Source organism: Erithacus rubecula (genome assembly GCF_903797595.1).
Source record: "Erithacus rubecula genome assembly, chromosome: 27".
NCBI lineage: Eukaryota > Metazoa > Chordata > Aves > Passeriformes > Muscicapidae > Erithacus > Erithacus rubecula.
In genome coordinates this window covers 855,858-876,134 of record NC_136679.1, presented here as the reverse complement: position 1 = coordinate 876,134, position 20,277 = coordinate 855,858, and the positions used below count along the sequence as shown (strand labels likewise).

The window sequence follows — 20,277 nt, the reverse complement described above, 5'->3', positions numbered from 1 at the left end:
CCTGGATCCTGGAATCCAAATCCAGATCCCCACGCTGGATTCTGGATCCCAACCCCAGATTCCAAAGATGGATCCTGGATCCCAAACTCAGATCCTGGATCCCAGATCCCAAGTGTAATGTGGGATGGCAGGAGGGCAGATCCCAAACCTGGATCCTGGACCCCAGACCCAGATTAAGATCCAGAATCCCAAACCTGGATCAGATCCCATCCCATGTCAGTGTGGCTGTGCCAGGCTGGCCATGTCCAGGTGCCACAGGAAGCCAATGCTGCCATGCCCATGGCTGTGCCCGTGCCCACGGTGTCTCAGCAGCTCAACCCCACCCCAGATCCTATCCCAGATCCAGGATCCCAAACCTGGATCCCAGATCCCAAATGGATCAGATCCCAGCCTGTGTCAGTGAGGCTGTGAAGTGCTGCCCTTCTCCAGGTGCTGCAGGAAGCCCTTGCTGGGTCAGGGTCTCGATGCCATCCCAGATCCCACCCCAGCCCCAAAGCTGGATCCCAGACCCCAAAGCTGGATCCCAGATCCCATTCCATGTCAGTGTGGCTGTGCCAGGCTGGCCATGTCCAGGTGCCACAGGAAGCCATCATTGCCACCATGACTGTGGCATCTCAGCAGCTCAACCCCACCCCAGATGCCCCATTCTGGATGCCAGATCCCAAACCTGGATCCCAGCCCCCAACCTGGATCAGATTCCAGCCCGTGTCAGTGGGGCTGAGCAGCGCTGCCCTTCTCCAGGTGCTGCAGGAAGCCCTTGCTGGGTCAGGGTGTCGATGCCATCCCAGATCCCACCCCAGCCCCCAAACCTGGATCAGATTCCAGCCCGTGTCAGTGGGGCTGAGCAGCGCTGCCCTTCTCCAGGTGCCGCAGGAAGCCGTCGCCGCCGTGGCCGTGCCCGCGGTGGTTCAGCGGCTCGCTCTTGAACAGGGCGGGCGGCGGGGGCAGGTGCGGCACGGGGGGCACGGGCAGGTGCTGGGGGGGGTGATGGTGATGGTGCTGCCCGTGGGGAGGGTGGGGAGGGGGCTGCAGCGCCAGGGGGCCGTAGGGGTGCGGGGCGGGCCGGGGGGGCGCGGCAGGGCCCAGCCCCAGCGCGGCGCCGGCGGCCACGGGGGCCGGGCAGGGGCCGGGCAGCAGCGCGGGGCTGGTGCCGGGGCTGGTGCCGGGGCTGGTGACGCGGAAACATTTCTCCTTGTGGGCCTTGAGCATGTTGGAGAAGCGGAAGCGCTGGCCGCAGACGTCGCACGGGTACGGCTTCTCCCCCGTGTGCGTGCGCCGGTGACGCTTCATGTTGGGCCGGCTGGTGAAGCTCTTGCCGCAGATCTCGCAGATGAAGGGCTTCTCTCCTGGGCAGCACACGGGGAAAGGGTGTGAGAGAGGCTGGGAAATGCCCTGATCCCTGGGGAATCGCTGGGGAACTCTCTGATCCCTGGGGAATCATTGGGAAACTCTCTGATCCCTGGGGAATCGCTGGGAAACTCTCTGATCTGGGAGGGAATCACTGGGAAACTCTCTGATCCCTGGGGAATCGCTGGGGAACTCTCTGATCCCTGGGGAATCACTGGGAAACTCTCTGATCCCTGGGGAATCACTGGGAAACTCTCTGATCCCTGGGGAATCACTGGGAAACTCTCTGATCTGGGAGAGAATCACTGGGAAACTCTCTGATCCCTGGGGAATCGCTGGGGAACTCTCTGATCCCTGGGGAATCACTGGGAAACTCTCTGATCCCTGGGGAATCACTGGGAAACTCTCTGATCCCTGGGGAATCGCTGGGAAACTCTCTGATCCCTGGGGAAACTCTCTGATCCCTGGGGAATCGCTGGGAAACTCTCTGATCCCTGGGGAATCGCTGGGAAACTCTCTGATCTGGGAGGGAATCGCTGGGAAAATCCCTGCTTCTGTGGGAGAAACTCTGGGCAATTCCCTGATCCATGGGGAGACCCTGGGAAAGGCCCTGATCCATGGAGGAATTCTGGAAAAGTCCCTGATCCATGGGGAGACCCTGGGAGAGTCCCTGATCCATGGAGAAACTCTGGAAAGATCCCTGCATCTCTGAGAACCCCTGAAAAAAATCCCAGATCCATGGAGAAACTCTGGAAAAGTCCTTGATCCATGGGGAGCCCCTGGAAAAATCCCTGGTCCATGAAGGATCCCTGGGAAAGTCCCTGATTCATGGAGGAACTCTGGAAAAATCCCTGCATCTCAAGGAAACACCACTGCCTTTGGGGATCAATGGTGGTTTAGGAAATCCTGACTCCCCTCAGGATTTGGGACCAAAAAAATCCCCAAATCCTCCATCCAGGAGCTGCTGAAAACACCCAGGAAATAATTCCCACCTCCCATTTCCCCTACAGGGAATCCCAGTGAAGATTTTTACACCAATGGCAACAAATGAACCTTTCCCAGCTGGAAAACCCCAAAATCCCAAGGGAATTTTATGGGAATCTCCTCTGCAGGGTTTTTTTCCCAGCCCTTACCAGTGTGGGTTTTCATGTGCTCATCAAAATACTGCTTCATGTTGAAGTCCTTGCCACACCACTGGCACATGAACTGCTTGTGCCCAATGTGGATGCTCATGTGGGAACGCAGCTGGTACTTGTACTGGAACCTTTCATCACAGTTCTGGGGGAAAAAATGGGAATTTTGGGTGTTTGGGAGGTTGGGAGTGAGCCCTGGAGGGGCTGGGAAGGAGGGGAGGGTGAGGCAGGGAGAGCTCATAAACGGATTTTGTTTAAATGCTTTAAAAAGTGTGTTTATTGAGGGCTGGGATAAAGGGTCTGGATCAGGAGGGTGGAATGGCTGGAATTGGAGGGGAAAAGATGGAATTGGGTGGGAAAAGCTGGAATTGGGTGGGAAAAGCCTGGCAGGGCAAAAGGACAATCCAGGAAAAAAGGGTTTCTGTGGGGTGGAGCTCAGGCTGCTCTCTCTCCACTAGAGGACTCTGCCTCCCTTCAAACCAGCTCCTCACGGCCCTTCCCAGCTCCTTTCCCAAAATTTTATAAAATTACCCTGAATTCCCAGCCCATCCACTCCCATTCCCATTTCCTGGGAGTATTTCTGTGGATTTATCCCATGGATTTACCCCATGGATTTAACCCCTCAATCCCTCCAGAGATCCCTGAGGATGGATCTATGCTGGGATCAGCACTCAGTTATTTGAATTTCCCAAATTTTGATAAAATTACCCTGAATTCCCAGCCCACCCACTCCCATTCCCACCTCCCAGGATCACTCCCATGGATTTTTCCCCCTGGATCCAGCCCCCAGCAGCTGCCTCACCTCACACCTGAAGGGTTTTTCCCCTGAGTGCTGCAGGGAGTGCACCTTGAGGGACATGCTGCGCTTGAAGGACTTGCCACAGGTCTCACAGGTGAAGGGCATGTCCTTGGTGTGGGCTGGAACACAGAAAAATGTTTTAATTTCCCCAAATTATTTCAACTCCCCCTGATTATTTTAATTCCTCCTGACCATTCTAACCCCCCTGACCATTTCATTTTAACCCCCCTAATAATTTCATTCCAACCCCCCCTGACCATTTCAACTCCCTCTGACCATCCTAACCCCCCCTGCCCATTTCATTCCAACTCCCCCTGCCCATTTCATTCTAAGCCCCCCTGCCCATTTCATTCTAACCCCCCCTGCCCATTTCATTCTAACCCCCCCTGCCCATTTCATTCTAAGCCCCCCTGCCCATTTCATTCTAAGCCCCCCTGACCATTTCATTCCAACTCCCCCTGACCATTCTAATTCCCCCTGACCATTTCAATTTCCCCTGACCATTTCAACTCCCTCTGACCCTTCTAACCCTCCTGCCCATTTCATTCCAACTCCCCCTGACCATTTCATTCCAATTCCCCCTGACCATTCTAATTGCCCCTGACCATTCTAATTCCCCCTGCCCATTTCATTCCAACTCCCCCTGCCCATTTCATTTTCCCCTATTTCAACCCCTCCAGACCATTCTAACCCCCCTGGCCATTTTAATACCCCCTCACCATTTCATTTCAACTCCCCCTGCCCATCTTAACCCCCCCTGCCCATTTCATTCCCCCCCTGCCCATTTCATTCTAAGACCCCCTGACTATTTTAACTCCCCCTGACCATTCCAATTCCCCCTGACCATTCTAACCCCCTCTGCCCATTTCATTCTAACCCCCCCCTGCTCATTTCATTCCAACTCCCCTGCCCATTTCATTCTAACCCCCCCTGCTCATTTCATTCCAACTCCCCCTGCCCATTTCCTCCCCCCCTGCCCCTCTCCCCCTCCCAGCCCGGGTGGGCCCCTCAGGACTCACCAACCATGTGTTTGCGCACGTGGGCCATGGTGTAGAACTTCTTCTCGCAGATCTCGCAGGAGAATTTCTTCTCGGCGTAGCCGTGCACGATCTTGATGTGCTCGTGGAGGGACCAGAGCTTCTTGAAGGATTTGTTGCAGGACACGCACTGGGATGGGCAGAGAACAGACAAGGGGTGGGGGTTAAGCTGAGGTTTGGTTTAAAAAAGTGCCAAAGGGTGAAAGAGGAGCCGGAGAATTTTGGGGGTTACAGCTGAGGGGAGAAGAGGGGAGGTTCTGGTGCCTCCTGGTCCCCCAAAATCCAACAGCAGGAGCCACAGAGGGAGAGCTCCACAAACAGGTCATTGCAGAGGGAAAATCCAAACCACTGGAGAGGGAAAATCCAAACCACTGGAGAGGGAAGGATCAAAACTCCTGGAGAGGAGATCCAAACCCATGGAGAGCAAAGAATCCAAACCACTGAAGAGGGACGGATCCAAATCCTTGGAGAGGGAAAATCCAAACCCTCAGAGTGGGAAGGATCAAACTCCTGGAGAGGGAAGATCCAAACTCTTGGAGAAGGAAGGATCCAAACCCTCAGAGTATCCAAACCCTTGGAGGGGGAAGGATCCAAACTCTTGGAGAGGGAAAATCCTAAACCTTGGAGAGAGAAAATACAAACTCTTGGAGAACAAAGAATCCAAACCCTTGGAGTGTGAAAATCCAAACATTTTCAGTGAGAAGGATCCAAACCCCTGGATAAGGAAAATCCAAACCCTTGGAGAGTGAAGGATCCAAAATCTTGGAGAGGGAAAATCCAAACATTTCCAGTGAGAAGGATCCACACCCTTGGAGAGGGAAGAATCCAAACCTGTGGTCTAAACCCTTGGAGTAGAATAATCCAAAATCTGGAGAGGGAAGAATCCAAACCCTAGAGAAAGAATCCAAACATTTTCAGTGAGAAGGATCCAAACCCTTGGTGAGACACGAATCCAAACTCCTGGATTGGGAAAATCCAAACTCCTGGAGTGGGAAGAACCCAACAGAGCTGGAGGAGGCCAACACCAATAAATTCCCAAAGCCCCATCCAGCCCTTCCTGCCCCCCCAAATCCAGGTGTGGCCAGTCCAGGCTCCATCTCCATGGAAACCAGCTCTGATCCTCTGGATCTCCATGGAAATCAGCTCTGATCCTCTGGATCTCCATGGAAATCAGCTCTGATCCTCTGGATCCTCATGGAAATCAGCTCCATCCCTCTGGATCTCCATGGAAATCAGCTCCATCCTTCTGGATCTCCATGGAAATCAGCTCCATCCCTCTGGATCCCCATGGAAATCAGCTCCATCCCTCTGGATCTCCATGGAAATCAGCTCCATCCCTCTGGATCCTCATGGAAATCAGCTCCATCCCTCTGGATCTCCATGGAAATCAGCTCTGATCCTCTGGATCCTCATGGAAATCAGCTCCATCCCTCTGGATCTCCATGGAAATCAGCTCTGATCCTCTGGATCCCCATGGAAATCAGCTCCATCCCTCTGGATCTCCATGGAAATCAGTTCTGATCCTCTGGATCCCCATGGAAATCAGCTCCATCCCTCTGGATCTCCATGGAAATCAGTTCTGATCCTCTGGATCTCCATGGAAATCAGCTCCATCCCTCTGGATCCCCATGGAAATCAGCTCTGATCCTCTGGATCTCCATGGAAATCAGCTCTGATCCTCTGGATCCTCATGGAAATCAGCTCCATCCTTCTGGATCTCCATGGAAATCAGCTCCATCCTTCTGGATCTCCATGGAAATCAGCTCCATCCCTCTGGATCCCCATGGAAATCAGCTCTGTTCCCTCTGGATCTTCATGGAAATCAGCTCCATCCCTCTGGATCTCCATGGAAATCAGCTCTGATCCTCTGGATCCCCATGGAAATCAGCTCTGATCCTCTGGATCCCCATGGAAATCAGCTCTGATCCTCTGGATCCTCATGGAAATCAGCTCCATCCCTCTGGATCCCCATGGAAATCAGTTCTGATCCTCTGGATCTCCATGGAAATCAGCTCCATCCCTCTGGATCCCCATGGAAATCAGCTCCATCCCTCTGGATCTCCATGGAAATCAGCTCTGATCCTCTGGATCCCCATGGAAATCAGCTCTGATCCTCTGGATCTCCATGGAAATCAGCTCTGATCCTCTGGATCCCCATGGAAATCAGCTCCATCCCTCTGGATCTCCATGGAAATCAGCTCCATCCCTCTGGATCTCCATGGAAATCAGCTCTGATCCTCTGGATCCCCATGGAAATCAGCTCTGATCCTCTGGATCTCCATGGAAATCAGCTCTGATCCTCTGGATCCCCATGGAAATCAGCTCCATCCCTCTGGATCTCCATGGAAATCAGCTCCATCCCTCTGGATCTCCATGGAAATCAGCTCCATCCCTCTGGATCTCCATGGAAATCAGCTCTGATCCCTCTGGACATTCCAGGATCAGCTCCTGGAGCAAATCCAGTCCCCAGCTCCTCCTGCTGTGTTCTCCTCACTCATTAAAGGCACCACTGAAGGTCCAAAATGTGACAATTCTTTCCCAAAACTCCCGTGGAATGTTCAAGAATTCAGCCCCATTGAGGATTTCAGGCAGCTCTTCCTAAAAAAACTTCATTTTCCATGGTGGGAATTCCAGCTGGAAATCCTGGAGCGTGAGGGAACTGAATCATCTTCACCTTGCAGGGCACAGGCAGGAGCTGTGCCTTGTTTTGGGTTTTTTTTTGGGATATCTCCACTTCCCAACACAATTCCCACCCTTTCCCCATCAGTCAGAAGGGTTGGGTGCTGATTAATTAATGAATTAATCAATCCTGCTCATTTGGGATTCTGCATCTTCTCTCTGCAGGAAATTCTGGTGTAGGCACTGAGGGGAGGCTCTGACCCCACAGCTGAGATGGGAAAAAAATTCCTAGAGAGCAAAGAAATCCCAAATCCTTGGATTTACAGTGAAAAGAGCCCCTTGAGGGGACAAATCTACAATAAAATTAAAAATTAAAACACTGACACTGAGAGGAACCACACAGAGACGACAGAAATTAGGTGAAGGTGCTGATTGTGACGGATGAAAAAGCAGAAATTCCCTGGAAAAAACAGATTTATTCCACCCCTGGGATGAAAAACTGGGAGGAACCAGCCTTGGTTTGCATTTCATTTCAATATTAAACCATTTTTATTCCAGGACAAAGCTCCCCCTTGACACATTTAACCCTGAATTAAGGAAGATTTTAATTTTCACTCAATCTTGTTGGCAATTGGAATAAAAACACATCCCAAAGGTCAGGACAGAACAAAAATTGCTGGATTTATTCTTGGATATTGAGGATTTGGAGGTGACTGGATCACTTTCCTCTGGATTTAAACCATAATTTCTGTAATTTCTCCTTTTCCTATCACTTTTGTACATGTTTGTGGATGGATACAGGAAATTTCTCCATTTTATGTGTTCAAAATATTCAGGAATTCCCACTGTAATTTTAATTCCTGCTTTAATTCCTTTATTTTTTTTAATTCCTGCTTCAATTTTTATGCTGTGAATGAACCCCCTGCATGCTGAGGCATCTCTTAAATTCTCATTTAAACATTCCCTGCTGCACTGAACTTTGAAAATATTTCTTTCAAAAGCTGCAAGAATTAAATTTATATTAATAAATCCTTCCTTAAGCTGAAACAAGGAAAAAAAAATCAGCCTGGAGTTATACAGAGCTGGGCAAAGAGTTTGGAAAAGAGAAATTGCAATAAATATTCCACATCTCCCCCACAGCAGGAGCTGAGGATCAACCCAGCCCAGCACTGAAAGCAAACAAACAATGAAAAATGTGCAATTATTGTGCTCAAACTCTCACACAAAAAAAAAATCCAAATTCCAGCTGCCCAAAAATGCAACTGGGGCTGCTGCTGCTGGGAGGATTTCAGGAGATGGGTGAAAATAAGGCCAAGAAAAGCAGATTTTGGGGTGGCAGAGAAAAGAGCAGTGCCCCAATTTCTACAGGACAAGAAAAAAAAAAAAAAAAAACAAAAAAAAACCAACCCAAAAGGGAGTAGAAATTCTGGAGCTCTTCCCACAGCTCCCAAAATTCCCCAGCTGAGCTGAGCTGCTCCTGCCATGGCTGGGGGAAATCAGAGAAAAAAAAAAAAGAGATTTTTGTGTCTTCAGGGAGGTTTGTTGGGTTTCCTGCTGGGGAAGGGGTGCAGGTGCAGGGTTCCAACCCTACAGAAACACTCTGGGAACTCCCTTTGTCTCGTGCTCTCAGTGGGGTTTAAATCCCATTTTAAGCCCAGCTCAGGTCCTGACTCCACTGCTGCCTCTGGGATCTGAGATTTCCCATTCCAGGGAATTCCTGGACACCTCCCTGGCCAGGCTGTGAGGTTTTATTGTGCATTTCAAAAAGACAGAAACCCCTGAAGTCTCGACTCAGTGAGAGCTGCGGGTGCTCAGCAGGAAGAGGAGGATTTACCACAGAAACTCAGATTTTTGGGACCAGTTACTCCAGACTCTGACCCTGCTAAAGGAGCTCTGTGCTCCCAACTCACAGTTTACTCCTGGAGTAACTGCTCAGAGCAGCTGAGCACTCTTTTCCCTGCCATCCCCTCCTTTTGGGAGACCCCAAAATGCGGGATAAGGCACGTGGAGCTGTATAAAAAGAGATTTTTTTTTTTTTAAATATTTTTTCCCCCTGTGAAGCTTCCACCAGGCGGATCCAGGGCAGGCCAGGAGGTGTGGGGACCTGGCAAGCAGTCGAGCAGAACCTACCTGGATGTTTTTTTCACAGTCAGTTTGCTGGTGGAGGGACAGCTCACTCTCTAGCACAAATTTCTTCCCACATTTGTCGCAGATCTGCATCCGCCTGTGGGTGACGTTCATGTGCTTCTCCAGGTACCAGCGTGTGTTAAACACCCTGGGGCACTTCTCACAGGTCAGAGTCTCCTTCTCTTCACACTTTGCTTTCTGCACAGGTGCCTTGGGCTCCTTTGCAGTTTTCTTCTTGCGCTTGGGGGGCTCGGCGCTCTTCCTGCGCCCCCGCGTGGCTCGGGGCGCCGGCGAGGCGGCGGCGGCCGCGGCACAGGCGGCTCTCCTGCTTCTCCTCTGGCCAACACTAACCTTCTCCACTCTTTTCTCCTTTTTCTTCTGCCTCTCATTCTCCTCATAATCATTACTGTCTTCCGTGGCCTCTTCCCCACTGTCACCCTCCTCTTCCTCACTGCTGCTCTTAAGGACAGCAGTCTCTTTGGACTGGGAGGGGACACCCTTCTCCCCTTTGGACACATTTAAGGTTTGGTTGTTAAGGTTTACCTCCACTATAATCTGCTCCCTTTTGTAAGTCACTTCATCTTCCTCCTCTTCCTCCTCCTCCTCAGAGTCGTCAGAGTTTTCCCTGTCTTCTTTCACAGCCCGGACCTCTCCTACCGCTCTGCTCTCCCTGAAAAACGGCTGCTCCTCCCTCTCGTGGAGGTGGCCTTTGCTCCCTTTGCTGTCCACCAGCACGGAGAAGGGGCTCCCTGACTCCCTCTTGTACACCTTGGTGGACAGGTCCAGCTCCTGGCCGGGGTAGAAGGAGGCGGGCGGCCCCTCCTGCGCCATGCCGGCCCCGGGGGGGGGGCTCGCCCTTGGCTGCCTGGCTCATCTGGGGGGGCTCATGGGGCGCCCTCCGTCTCGGGGGGGCTGCTCCGGCCCGCAGCCTCTTCCATGGGAGGGTCCTGGGGGGCTGGGCTGGGCGGAGGCTCGGGATCACGGCAGGGGCAGGGCGGGGAGGGATCCTCGGCAGGAAGCGCAGCCCTCGAGCATTTTATCTGCAAGAGACAATGGGGAGATGGAGAGGGGTCAGTGGGAAATGCCTGGGGGGTTTGGGGGGGTGTTTCAGGAGGAGCTGGGTGGGGAAAGGGAGGGACAAGTATCAGGGGTCAGGAGAATTCCTAGAGAATGGAAATCCAGGTAAGGAGTATTCTCCATCCACCACAGCATCACTGCTGGGCCATAACCATTTCTCCTGGATTTTTGGGAGAACTTATGGTCCCACAAATATCAGAATTGCCAGCAGCAGATTCCCAGGGAATGGAAATCCAGGCAAGGGATACTCTCCATCCACAACAGATCACCACCACCACCACCATATTTCTCCCAGATTTTTTTGGGAGCACTGACAGCCTCACAAATATCAGAATTCCCAGCTAATGGAAATCCAGGCAAGGGATACCCTCCATCCACAACAGATCACCACAAAAACCACATTTCTCCTGGATTTTTTGGGAGCACTGACAGCCTCACAAATACCAGAATTCCCAGCAGCAGATTCCCAAGGTTCCCATCAAGGAATCCTCTCCACCCAGCACACACCACACCAGCAGTTCCTCCTGGGTTTCTGGGAGCACTGCTGGCCCCAAACCTCCCCCAGCCCATCCTCACATATTCCAGAGCCACATTCCAACAAGCTGTGGAATTCCAGCCCTTCTCACCTGGCAGCACCCCAGAGATCCTGGATTTCCCGGGATTTGAGCAATTCTCCCTTTGTCTCCCTGAATCCCCACATCTTTGCCCATCCACATTTCCCCTGCTGTTTTCCAGGCTGGAATTTGCCCGGGACGCTGCCACTTCCTCCTGCAGGAAGCGCCACGTGGTCCCTCATGGACATAAAGCAATCAATCCCTCACATTTCTCTTTTTTTTTTTAATTCTTTTTTTTTTTTTAACACCGGAAAAAAAAAAAAATCCAGTTTGGGAGCTGGGGATGGCAGCAGCAAGCTCAAGGTTTTGGGTTGGGCTGATCTCATCAGGAATTCCTGAGTTAAACCTGGAGTTAAACCTGGGATTAGAGGGTGAAGAGAAGGAGAATTAAGGATAAGGACACCCCAAAAAGGGATGAAAAGGATAAAAAATCCATTCCAGGGATTTCTCCCATGATCTCCAGCCTGGCCTGGGATATTTCCAGGGATGGAGCAGCCACAGCTTCCCTGGGAATCCCATCCTAGCCAGGAATTCCTTCCTGATATCCCACACAATTCTCTCTTTTCCAGAGATTCTTGCACTATCATTTCTGTTCCACCAGAATTTTCCTCTCTTCTGAGTAAATTTTAACTGGACAGGAGATGAATAGTTAATATCAATTATTAATAAAAATAAAGAGAGTCTTTGTGAAGTGACATGCTGGGGAAAGAAAGGGAAAATAACCAGTCTGATTATGAACTTCATTTAAACAGCTTCTTGAGCACTTCTCCAATTTTTTTTTATTATTATTTTTTATTATTTTATTTTGAATAATTTTTTGAGGGTTTTCAAATTATTCCAGAGCATCCTGAGGGTGCCTGGCAGTGACTGCAGGGCTCATTCCCACTGCTCCAGCTTCAAATTCCACATTCAAGGCAGGAAATCCCAGGAGATAAGGCTGGCTTATGGTCACAACTCAAATATAAAATAAAAATATAAAATAAACCGATTTGGGCCAGCTGGAATTCCCAATCCTACACCCAGGAAAGCCGTGGGAAGGATGGATCCCAGTTTAGCTTTTCCTTAGTGGGGATGAATTATTCAGGAGTTCAGAAAATTCCCTGTTCCATGCAGAAAATATTTTATTTTCTGATTATTTCCTCATCATATTAAACATCTGCAGGAGGAAATCAGGAATTTTACTGAGCTGGGAAAGCACAAAATTTGCCAGGAAAAGGAAATTTCACTTCTCCATCCCTCCTATTTTTTTTTTTTGGGAAAAAAATTCCTGCCAATATTTTCACCTCTGTTCAGGGAAGGGATTATGCGTAAAAATATTTTTTATCAACAGGTAGCACCTCAAATCAAGCCCACAGTGGGGTTTATTCTGAATTATTTGTTTTTTAAATAAAAATCAAAGCCCTCCTTGGCCATTTAATACAAACAGCAGCTCTGAATTACTGCCCTAAAAATGCTCTTAAAACCCCCTTTTTCCCTCCCTTTTAAATTTCTAATCCCAAAGCTGCGTTTGGGGGTTTTTAATCCCAAAACATCCAAAGGTTTTTTGCTGATTTTAAAGGTGAATTTAATTTTATCAAGGTTGATTTTTCCTCAGAACAAATTCCAGCCACGAGATGTAAAAAGGAGAGTTTTAAAGAGATTTTTGATGCTTATCAAGCCCCAAACCTGGGAAATATCTGTAGAAAGAACCTGAGCAATAACTCTGAAGAAAAAAAAAAAAAAGAAAAAAACACAATTTTGCAGACAAAAGAGTGGGTGGAGGAAACTGGTGAACGTGTGGGAGCAACTTCACACCGAGCTTCTGAAGAAAAAACCGCATTTTTTGGTGTTATCGGCGCTAAAAATAGAGAGATTTGGCTGGACCCGGCCTGAGGGGAGCGGGGCAGGCCCGAAGGAAAAACAAAAAAACTGAGGAGAAAATGTGAGAAAAGTGAGGAAAATGAGGATTTCAGGAAAAGGTGAGGATGTGAGGGGAAGAGGATTGAGGGAAAATGAGGGTGGGAGGGAAAAACTGAGGAAAAAATTGAGGAAAATGTGAGGGTGTGAGGGAAAAATTAAGGGAAAATTTACTGAGGATGTGAGAAAAATCAAGGATTTTAAGAAAAGCTGAGGGTGTGAGGAAAAAATTGAGAATTTGAGGGGGAAACAGGATTTCAGGAAAAGCTGAGGGTACGAGGAAAAAAATTGAGGAAAAACTGAAGGTGTGAGGGAAAAATTGAGGGAAAATTTACTGAGGATGTGAGGAAAATCGAGTATTTGAGGAAAAGGTGAGTGTTTCAGGAAAAACTGAGGATTTCAGGAAAAACTGAGGATTTTGGGATGTTTTCCATTTAAAACTCTGTGAAATCCCCAGGTCATGAGAATTATGGAGAAAGAAGCAGCAGGAAACAACCACAGATTAAACAGTGAAAAAACACACAAAGTGAGGGATAAAATGACATTTTTGGGGTGTCCTGTGCAGGAATTGGACTCGATCCCTTGAGCAGGATATTCCACAAACAGCTCAGTAAATCTGCAATATTGCAATAAAAAAATCTCAATAAATTATCCCAGCTGGAAGCACAGGTGCCTGGAACAGGCCCAGCCATTCCCTTCACATCTGAAGGAAATTTATTTCCATTATTTCTTTCTAGTCCTGGCTGCTTTAGGTGTGAACAACCCTGAAAATCTGTTTTTAAGTGGGGAAGTTTTATCTCCCAAGCTTCACTTTGCCACATCCTGGTGATTTTGCATTTCCATGGGAAGTGTTGGTGCTGCCAGAACCCATGGAAATGCAAAATAAATGCAAAACAAATGCAAAATAAATGCAAAATAAAGCCCTGAGTGCTGCTAACGACCCTATTCCCATTCCCATTCCCAAAGCTCAAATCAGGAAAATAATCCTGAAAGGGAAATAGGGAATTGCAATTTGGGAATGGAGGGTTTTTGGGAATATTCAGCATTCCCAATTCCTGTGGAAAAGAGGGAATTCAGAATTCCTTCAGCTTTTCCAGACATTTTGGACATAAAACCCTGGAGAAAAGGGGATAAATAAATCCTGTCTATTCTGGAATTCCAGTGTTCCCACCTCATCTGAATCTCCTTTTTTGTTTTGTTTTTTTCCAGATTTTCTTTGAGTATTTCTAAAATGATTAAAAATAATCAGGAGAGCCTTGGCAGAGACAGAAGAACCTGGAGAGGGGATAAATCCTGGAAATTCTGGAATTCCAGCCCAGGATGAAGTTCCCACCTCATCCCATTGCTTTTCCAGGTTTTTTTTTTGTTTGTTTGTTTTGGTTTTTTTTTTTAATTGTTTTTTTGACCATTCCCAAAATAACTTGGGGTGAGTATTTTGCTGACTCAGCAGGTAGCACTTTTATTTTATTTTATTTTTCATCCCCCTGTCTGGGAACTTCTCTCCAAATGTTCCACAGGCTCCCAGAAAATCAGATTCCCAGAAAAATGTCTGTTTAAAAAGATTCCAGAAAAATATCTATTAAAAATCCCAGAAAATCCCAAGAAAATATCTGTAAAATTCTGCCACTGGAACAGAAAAAAACATGAATAAGAACTCTCAGGCTTTTTCCCATTTTTTTTCAAGAGGAACGATCTGGTTGCATCCAGATTTTTGGGAGACACAAAGCCTTTCCAACCAGAGATTCCTGGATTTTTTTCAAGCATTATCTCCACTAAAAATCCATTCCAGAAGTTTCCACTTGGGAATTCAGCATTAAAATCCCTCGGATTTTGCAATAAATGAGGAGGTTTTTTTAACTGAATCTAAAATAGTTTGAGATTTAACAGCCACAAACTCAATGCTTTATTTGAAGTAGGAAAAAAAAAACTTAAAATAACTTTTAGCTCTTTATTCCAGGCTGTTCCCACTACCTGAAATATCTAAAAATTAAAAAGCTGTGGCTGAAATAGGAAATTCCAGGTATTCCAATCTATTCCTGCATCCTTTAATGCAAAAAAAACCCAAACCAAACCAAAAACCCACTGAAAATAAGATTACAACACCCCCAGGTGGTTCCCTGGTTCACATTTCCCATTTACCACTTTTTTATCATTATTTGATCAAATTTAGATTAGAAAAAAGCTTTTTATGACCACATTAAAAGGTCTTTTGACCTTTAAATTTGTAAAATAATCCAAACAGGTGCCAAAATTCCTTTTTATCCTTTAAAACCTCTTATCTTCACCCCTTTCTGCTGATGTATCTTGAAGAAAATCAGAGCTAAGCTAAGATTTTATTCAGATTTTATTTCAATTATGGCACTTCCCATTAAGTATCACTGACCCCAAGGTCCAGGAATGGAGGAAACCCCAGAAAGGAAATTTGCCATCAAGATCTCTTGCCCAAAATTAACATTTTTCTCCCCAAAGAGGCCCTGGAGGTGTCTGTGTGTCCTTGGATATGCAGAGGTGTAAACCAAGTGTGAATATCCTGTCCCAAAGCCTCCCTAAAATCCCATTTCCAGGGGAAAAAAAAACATTTCCAGGAGTAAAAATCCCATTTCCAGGGGAGAAAAAAATCCCATTTCCAGGGGGAAAAATCCCACTGCCAAGGGGGAAAAAAATCTCATTTCCAGGGGGGAAATCAATCCCATTTTCAGGAATAAAAATCCCATTTCCAGGAGGGAAAAATCCCATTGCCAAAGGGAAAAATAAATTCCATTTCCAAGGGGAAAAAGTGCTTTTTCCAGGAGGAGAAATCCCATTTCCAGGACTAAAAATCCCATTGCCAAGGGGAAAAAAGTTTCATTTCCATAGAGGACAAAACCAAAACATTTCAAGAGGGGGAAAAAAAAATATCCCATTTCTAAGGAAATAAATGCCATTTCCAGGAGGGGAAAATCCCATTTCCAAAGGGGGGAAAAAACCCATTTAAATAAGAAAAAAATCCCTTTTAAATAGGAAAAAAATCCCATTTCCAGGGAAAAAAAAATGTCATTTCCAGGAGGAAAAATCCCATTTCCAGGGGAAAAAATCCTATTTCCAGAGGGGGAAAAATCCCATTTAAATAGGAAAAAAAAAAAATTCAGGGGAAAAAAAAAAAAATCTCATTTCCAGGAGGAAAAATCCCATTTCCAGGGGGAAAAAATTTTGATTTGCAAAGGGAGCAGGCCCAGCAGAAGGTGCTGGAAAAGCTGCTGGGAAAAGCAGCAGCTTGAAACCTCCTGAGGGAAGGGCAGGAATCTCAGCAGCTCCTGGAGCTGCCAGGGTTTCACTCCAGCAGGGAGGAGCCAAAAACTCCCAAATTCCAAAAAATCACCTGGAAAAGAAATGGGATTTAAAATTTTGGGCATTGGGAGATTGGTTGGTTTTTTTCTGGTTTTTTTGGGAAGTTGTGAACGACAGGAAAAAGCACAAATCTGGATGGGATTTGTATAATTTCTGTTTTTTAAAAATTAGGTTTTGATTAAAATTCTCTTTGAGGCAACAAGGCTGTGACAGATTCCAACCAAAACAAATTTGGGGTTAAAAAATTCCCAAAATTTTGCTCCAGTCCAGGAGCTGCTGGGAAGGTTTTTAAGGCCTTGTTTTTACAGAGGGAACAGTTGGGAAGAATGGGTTAAAAAAATCCCAATTTTTGGTAGAAAATGCTGGAAAATGGGATTAATGGAAAAACAGATTTTAAAAAAATCCCAATTTTGGAAAAATTCCACCACATTCCCCTGAGAGCTCAGGACAGAGCAGGTGGATCTCACCTGGATCTGCTTTAATATTTCAAGTCTGAAACTTCATGAGAATAAAACTAACAGAAAAATTCACTTTTTTTCCTAATTTTTCTGGGGGGGAAACCTCCAAAGATTCACATAATAAAAATCTTAAAGAGCAAACAGCACAGATTGAGCAAAATGTAAATTAATGCTGGTTTTGAAAAGTAAAATTATGTTTAAAAATTGACTTCATCTCCCTTTTAGAAGCCTGGACCTTGCAGAGATGAGAGTTTGTGCTGGAGGAATTGTAGCAATAAAAATAAAATATGTTTTATATGTTACATAGCACATAATATATTATAAAATACATAATATATACTATATAATATATAATGTATGTTTCTAATTATATGTTAACATATTATATATAACATATAATATCATGAATAATACTATATATATTACATATTATAAAATACTTTAAAATAATAATTATTCACAGAATACCAGCTGCCTTTCAGTTCTGCCTCTTTATTTTTCTATGCAACCAGGAATAAATTTAATTTAATTTAATTTAATTTTTTTTTTTTGGCCAGGCCCCTGAGAGAGGCAGAGAGAAATAGGTCAGTGAGGAGTTTTGTAAGCAGCTGAAATCCAGCTGTGCCATCTCAGGTGTGCTCTGGGCACGTCCCTGCTCCTCCTGTTTACTGCAAAAATCCTTCCCACGTGGAACCTCCTGCTCTGATCCCAAAAAAACCTCTTTGCATAGATAAAAAAATTCCATTTTTGGGTGGAATTGCAGCTCTTGGGGTAAAATCCTCACGTTCTGTGATTGTGGCAGAGAGGAGGAAAGCACAGCACTCCAAAAATCTTCTGGTTTTAGATGATTTAACCTAAATTTCCACCCTTCCTACAGCAAGATTTCCTCTGAAAACATCAATTAAATACTCCCTATATCATTATTAATGATAATAAAATCAATTAAAAATTCACAATAATCTGCAAAACCAAAGCCTCTTCTGATCAACATTCCAAATCAGATCAATATCCCAAATCAGATCAATATCCCAAATAATCCTGAGCCACAAAACCCCCAGGGAATGGCCCCAAATCCCCATCCCTGTAGAAAATAAAAATTATAAACCAGCCCTTAACCCCCTGGCAGCCCAGGAAACACAACTGCTTAGCTGGAAAAATCAAAAAGCCTTCATGAATTTGCACTTTTCTTTCACACAGCCTCTGGAAAAGCTCTCCCAATTTCTGAGCCTGCTCTCGCTGGGGGTTTGGGATCCACAATTTGTGGTCACATCTGGAATTCCAGCGGGCTCTGCCTCCCTCCAGGAGTGCAGGAGGATCCACAGGAGCAGCACCTGGTGCACAGGTGAGGAGGTGGAAGGGGTAAAAGCAGGCTGAGAGCCAGAGGTGAATTATCAGATCTGATAATATCAGAGACACAAAGCCTTTTTAAAATCACACTTGGGTAACGCCAAACCCTTCCAAAAACATCTAAAAAAAATCCAGTTTTTTAAAAGCACAGGTAGTGAGAGAAACAGAACAAAACTTCCAGCTGGGAACAACCCAGGTGCTTCCCAAACTTCATCTCTTCTATCCACAAGAGCGGTGCCAAGCCGAGGATAAAAATCTCTCATTCCTCACATCCCTCCTTTCCCTCCAAACCCTCCCGCAATTCAAGATTTTTGTGTAATTCTGCCAAACCCGCGGGGACGCCACTGTCACCGTCGCTGTCCCTGCAGCGCGACACCCGCAATTCAAAAATCACTCCCAAAAATCCCAACCCCGGGGCGCACGCAGGGAAAGGGGAAACAGCTGAAAGAAGAGAAAACCCCCCGGTTTTACAGCCTGTCCTCACCTCTCGGTGACAACCGCGGTGACACCGAGCGGGACGGGCCGGGGGACAGGCGGCGAACCCCGACACCAAGGCCAGCCCCGCAGGAATGTTGGGTTTGCTCCGGGAATTCACCGAGAAGGAGAATCCTGCTCTCCCCTCCCCCAGGCAGGTGACACAGCCCTGGGACCGCGGGGAGGGGACAGTGAGCGCCGGGACCCCGGGAGAGAATCCAAACCGGGGAGAGAATCCGACCCCGGACGGAGCCCCCGGGACCCCCGGGAGAAAATCCTGGTTTGGATTCCGGGAGAGAATCCAAACCTGGGGAGAGCCCCCAGCCCAGGACAGAGAATCCAAACCCAAGGAAAACCCCCGGACCCCGGGGAGGGAATCCAAAACCGGGGAGAGAATCCAACCCGGGGAGAGCCCCCCGAAGCCGGAGGGAGAATCCAAACCCGGGCAGAGACTCCAGCCCCAGGCAGAGCCTTCAGTCCCGGGCAGAGCCCCCAGACAGAGCCCCCCGATCCAGAGCAGAACCTCCAATGCTGGGGGATGCCCCCGATGCCCGGCACAGCCCGCAACCCCGCACAGAGCCCCCGGTAGAGCCCCCCGAGCTGGGGCAGAGCCCCGGGCACAACCTCCAATCCCGGAGAGAGCCTCCAACCCCAAGGGAGCCCCCGATGTCGGGCAGAGCCCCCCAGCCCCATCCCTGCCCAGCCGCTCCCCTCCGGGCCGTGCGGGGCCCGCACCCCGCTCCCCCCGCCGCCCACCGCCGGGCCGGGCCTAGCGCCGCTCGGCTGCGCCGCCAGGCCCGGGGGGGGAGGAAGGAAGGAAGGAAGGGAAGAAGGGAGGAAAGGTGGGGGAGGAAAGGGCTCGGCGGCCGCCCCGCACTCACCCAGGCCGGTGCCCTCGGGGCCGCCCCCGCCGCCGTCCATGCCGGGCGGCGCGGGGAGGGGGGCGCGGGCGGGCGCGGCGGCGGAGGGCGGAGGGCAGGGCGGCCGGGGCCCTCCCTCCCTGTGCCTGCGCTCCGGCCCCTCCGCTCGGCCCCGCGCTCCAGCGACCGCCGCCGCCTCGGCCCGGCGCTCAGGCCCAGGCGCTGCCGCCGCCTCGGGCGGGCGGGCGGACGCGGCTCCCGCTGCCCCTCGGCCGCCGCCGCCGCAGCGCTACGTGGCCGCCGCCGCAGCCGCCGCCGGTCCTCGCGGGGGCGCGCGCGCGCGGGGCTCGGTGCTGTGTGTGTGTGTGTGTGTGTGAGGGGCGGGGGCGCGCCCCCGTGCCCGGACCGGTGCGCGGCGGGAGCGCGCGCGCGGAGCGGGGGTAGGATTGAGGGGGTGGAGCAGGCGGGAGCGCGCGCGGGACGCGGTTGAAGGGCCGGGAAAAGGGGAGGGGGTGAGTGCGCGTGTGCGGGAGCGCGCGCGGAGGCGGGGAGGGAACGGGCCGTTTTGTGAGGGGGGAAACACCTCCTAGGCCGGGGGGGGGGGCGAGTACGCGCCTGCGGGAGCGCGCACAGATTGTGAGGGGGGCGGTGTGGGTGACCCGCAATCAGAAGGAGGGGGAAGCGCGCGTTGCGGGAGCGCGCACGGTCCGAACGGGAGCGCGCACAGGCCGCGGAGCGGGGGGAGTTGGCGCAGTGCACATGCGCCGCCGGGGGCGCCGTTCCCGCGCGCCCGCCCCTTTCCCGCCGCTGCTCCACCTGAGGCGGCGGCGCGCGGGCCGCAGGTAAGGGGGGCTGCGCATGCGCGGGGGGAGGGTCGGGGGGCTCATTACCTTCTCCGGTAATTAGCGCCCGTGCCGTAATTAGCGCGGCGGGTGAGGCGGGTTGTGTGAGGGCTCGGGCCCCGGCGCCCCCTCAGCCTGCCCGCCCGTTACTCCGCGCGGCTGAGCCCTCAGGGTGCCGGGGTGGCTCCTGCCCTCACGGAGGACGGCGCTGCCCCTCAGCACAGGTGAGGCCGCAGAGCCTGTGCCAAACCCCAGCTCCCGCTTGCCCGAACCTCCCTCTCTCCCTCACACGCTAATTGCTGCTTAACGCCGGCCTGCGG

General features: G+C 49.5%; 1 protein-coding gene across 1 annotated transcript; it reads right to left on the bottom strand.

Moving 5' to 3' along the window:
- Positions 1 to 816: 816 nt before the first annotated feature.
- ZNF652 (zinc finger protein 652) lies at positions 817 to 19,459 on the bottom strand. The gene is made up of 6 exons (XM_079327624.1): positions 19,137 to 19,459; positions 9,066 to 10,102; positions 4,299 to 4,446; positions 3,283 to 3,398; positions 2,481 to 2,625; positions 817 to 1,346 (listed from the first exon to the last, which is right to left on the bottom strand). The coding sequence occupies exons 2-6, from the start codon at positions 9,891 to 9,893 to the stop codon at positions 832 to 834; spliced, it is 1,752 nt and encodes a 583-aa protein (XP_079183750.1). The 5' UTR covers positions 9,894 to 10,102; positions 19,137 to 19,459; the 3' UTR covers positions 817 to 831.
- Between the last annotated feature and the right edge of the window lie 818 nt (positions 19,460 to 20,277).

Bases quoted from the DNA above. Each gene is read 5' to 3' on its own strand.
- ZNF652 (XM_079327624.1), bottom strand. From the start codon at position 9,893: ATGGCGCAGGAGGGGCCGCCCGCCTCCTTCTACCCCGGCCAGGAGCTG. The intron at 4,447-9,065 runs GTAGGTTCTGCT...TGCCCATCCCAG, and splicing joins ACTGTGAAAAAAACATCCAG to TGCGTGTCCTGCAACAAATC. The intron at 3,399-4,298 runs GTGAGTCCTGAG...TCTGTGTTCCAG, and splicing joins CGTGCGCAAACACATGGTTG to CCCACACCAAGGACATGCCC.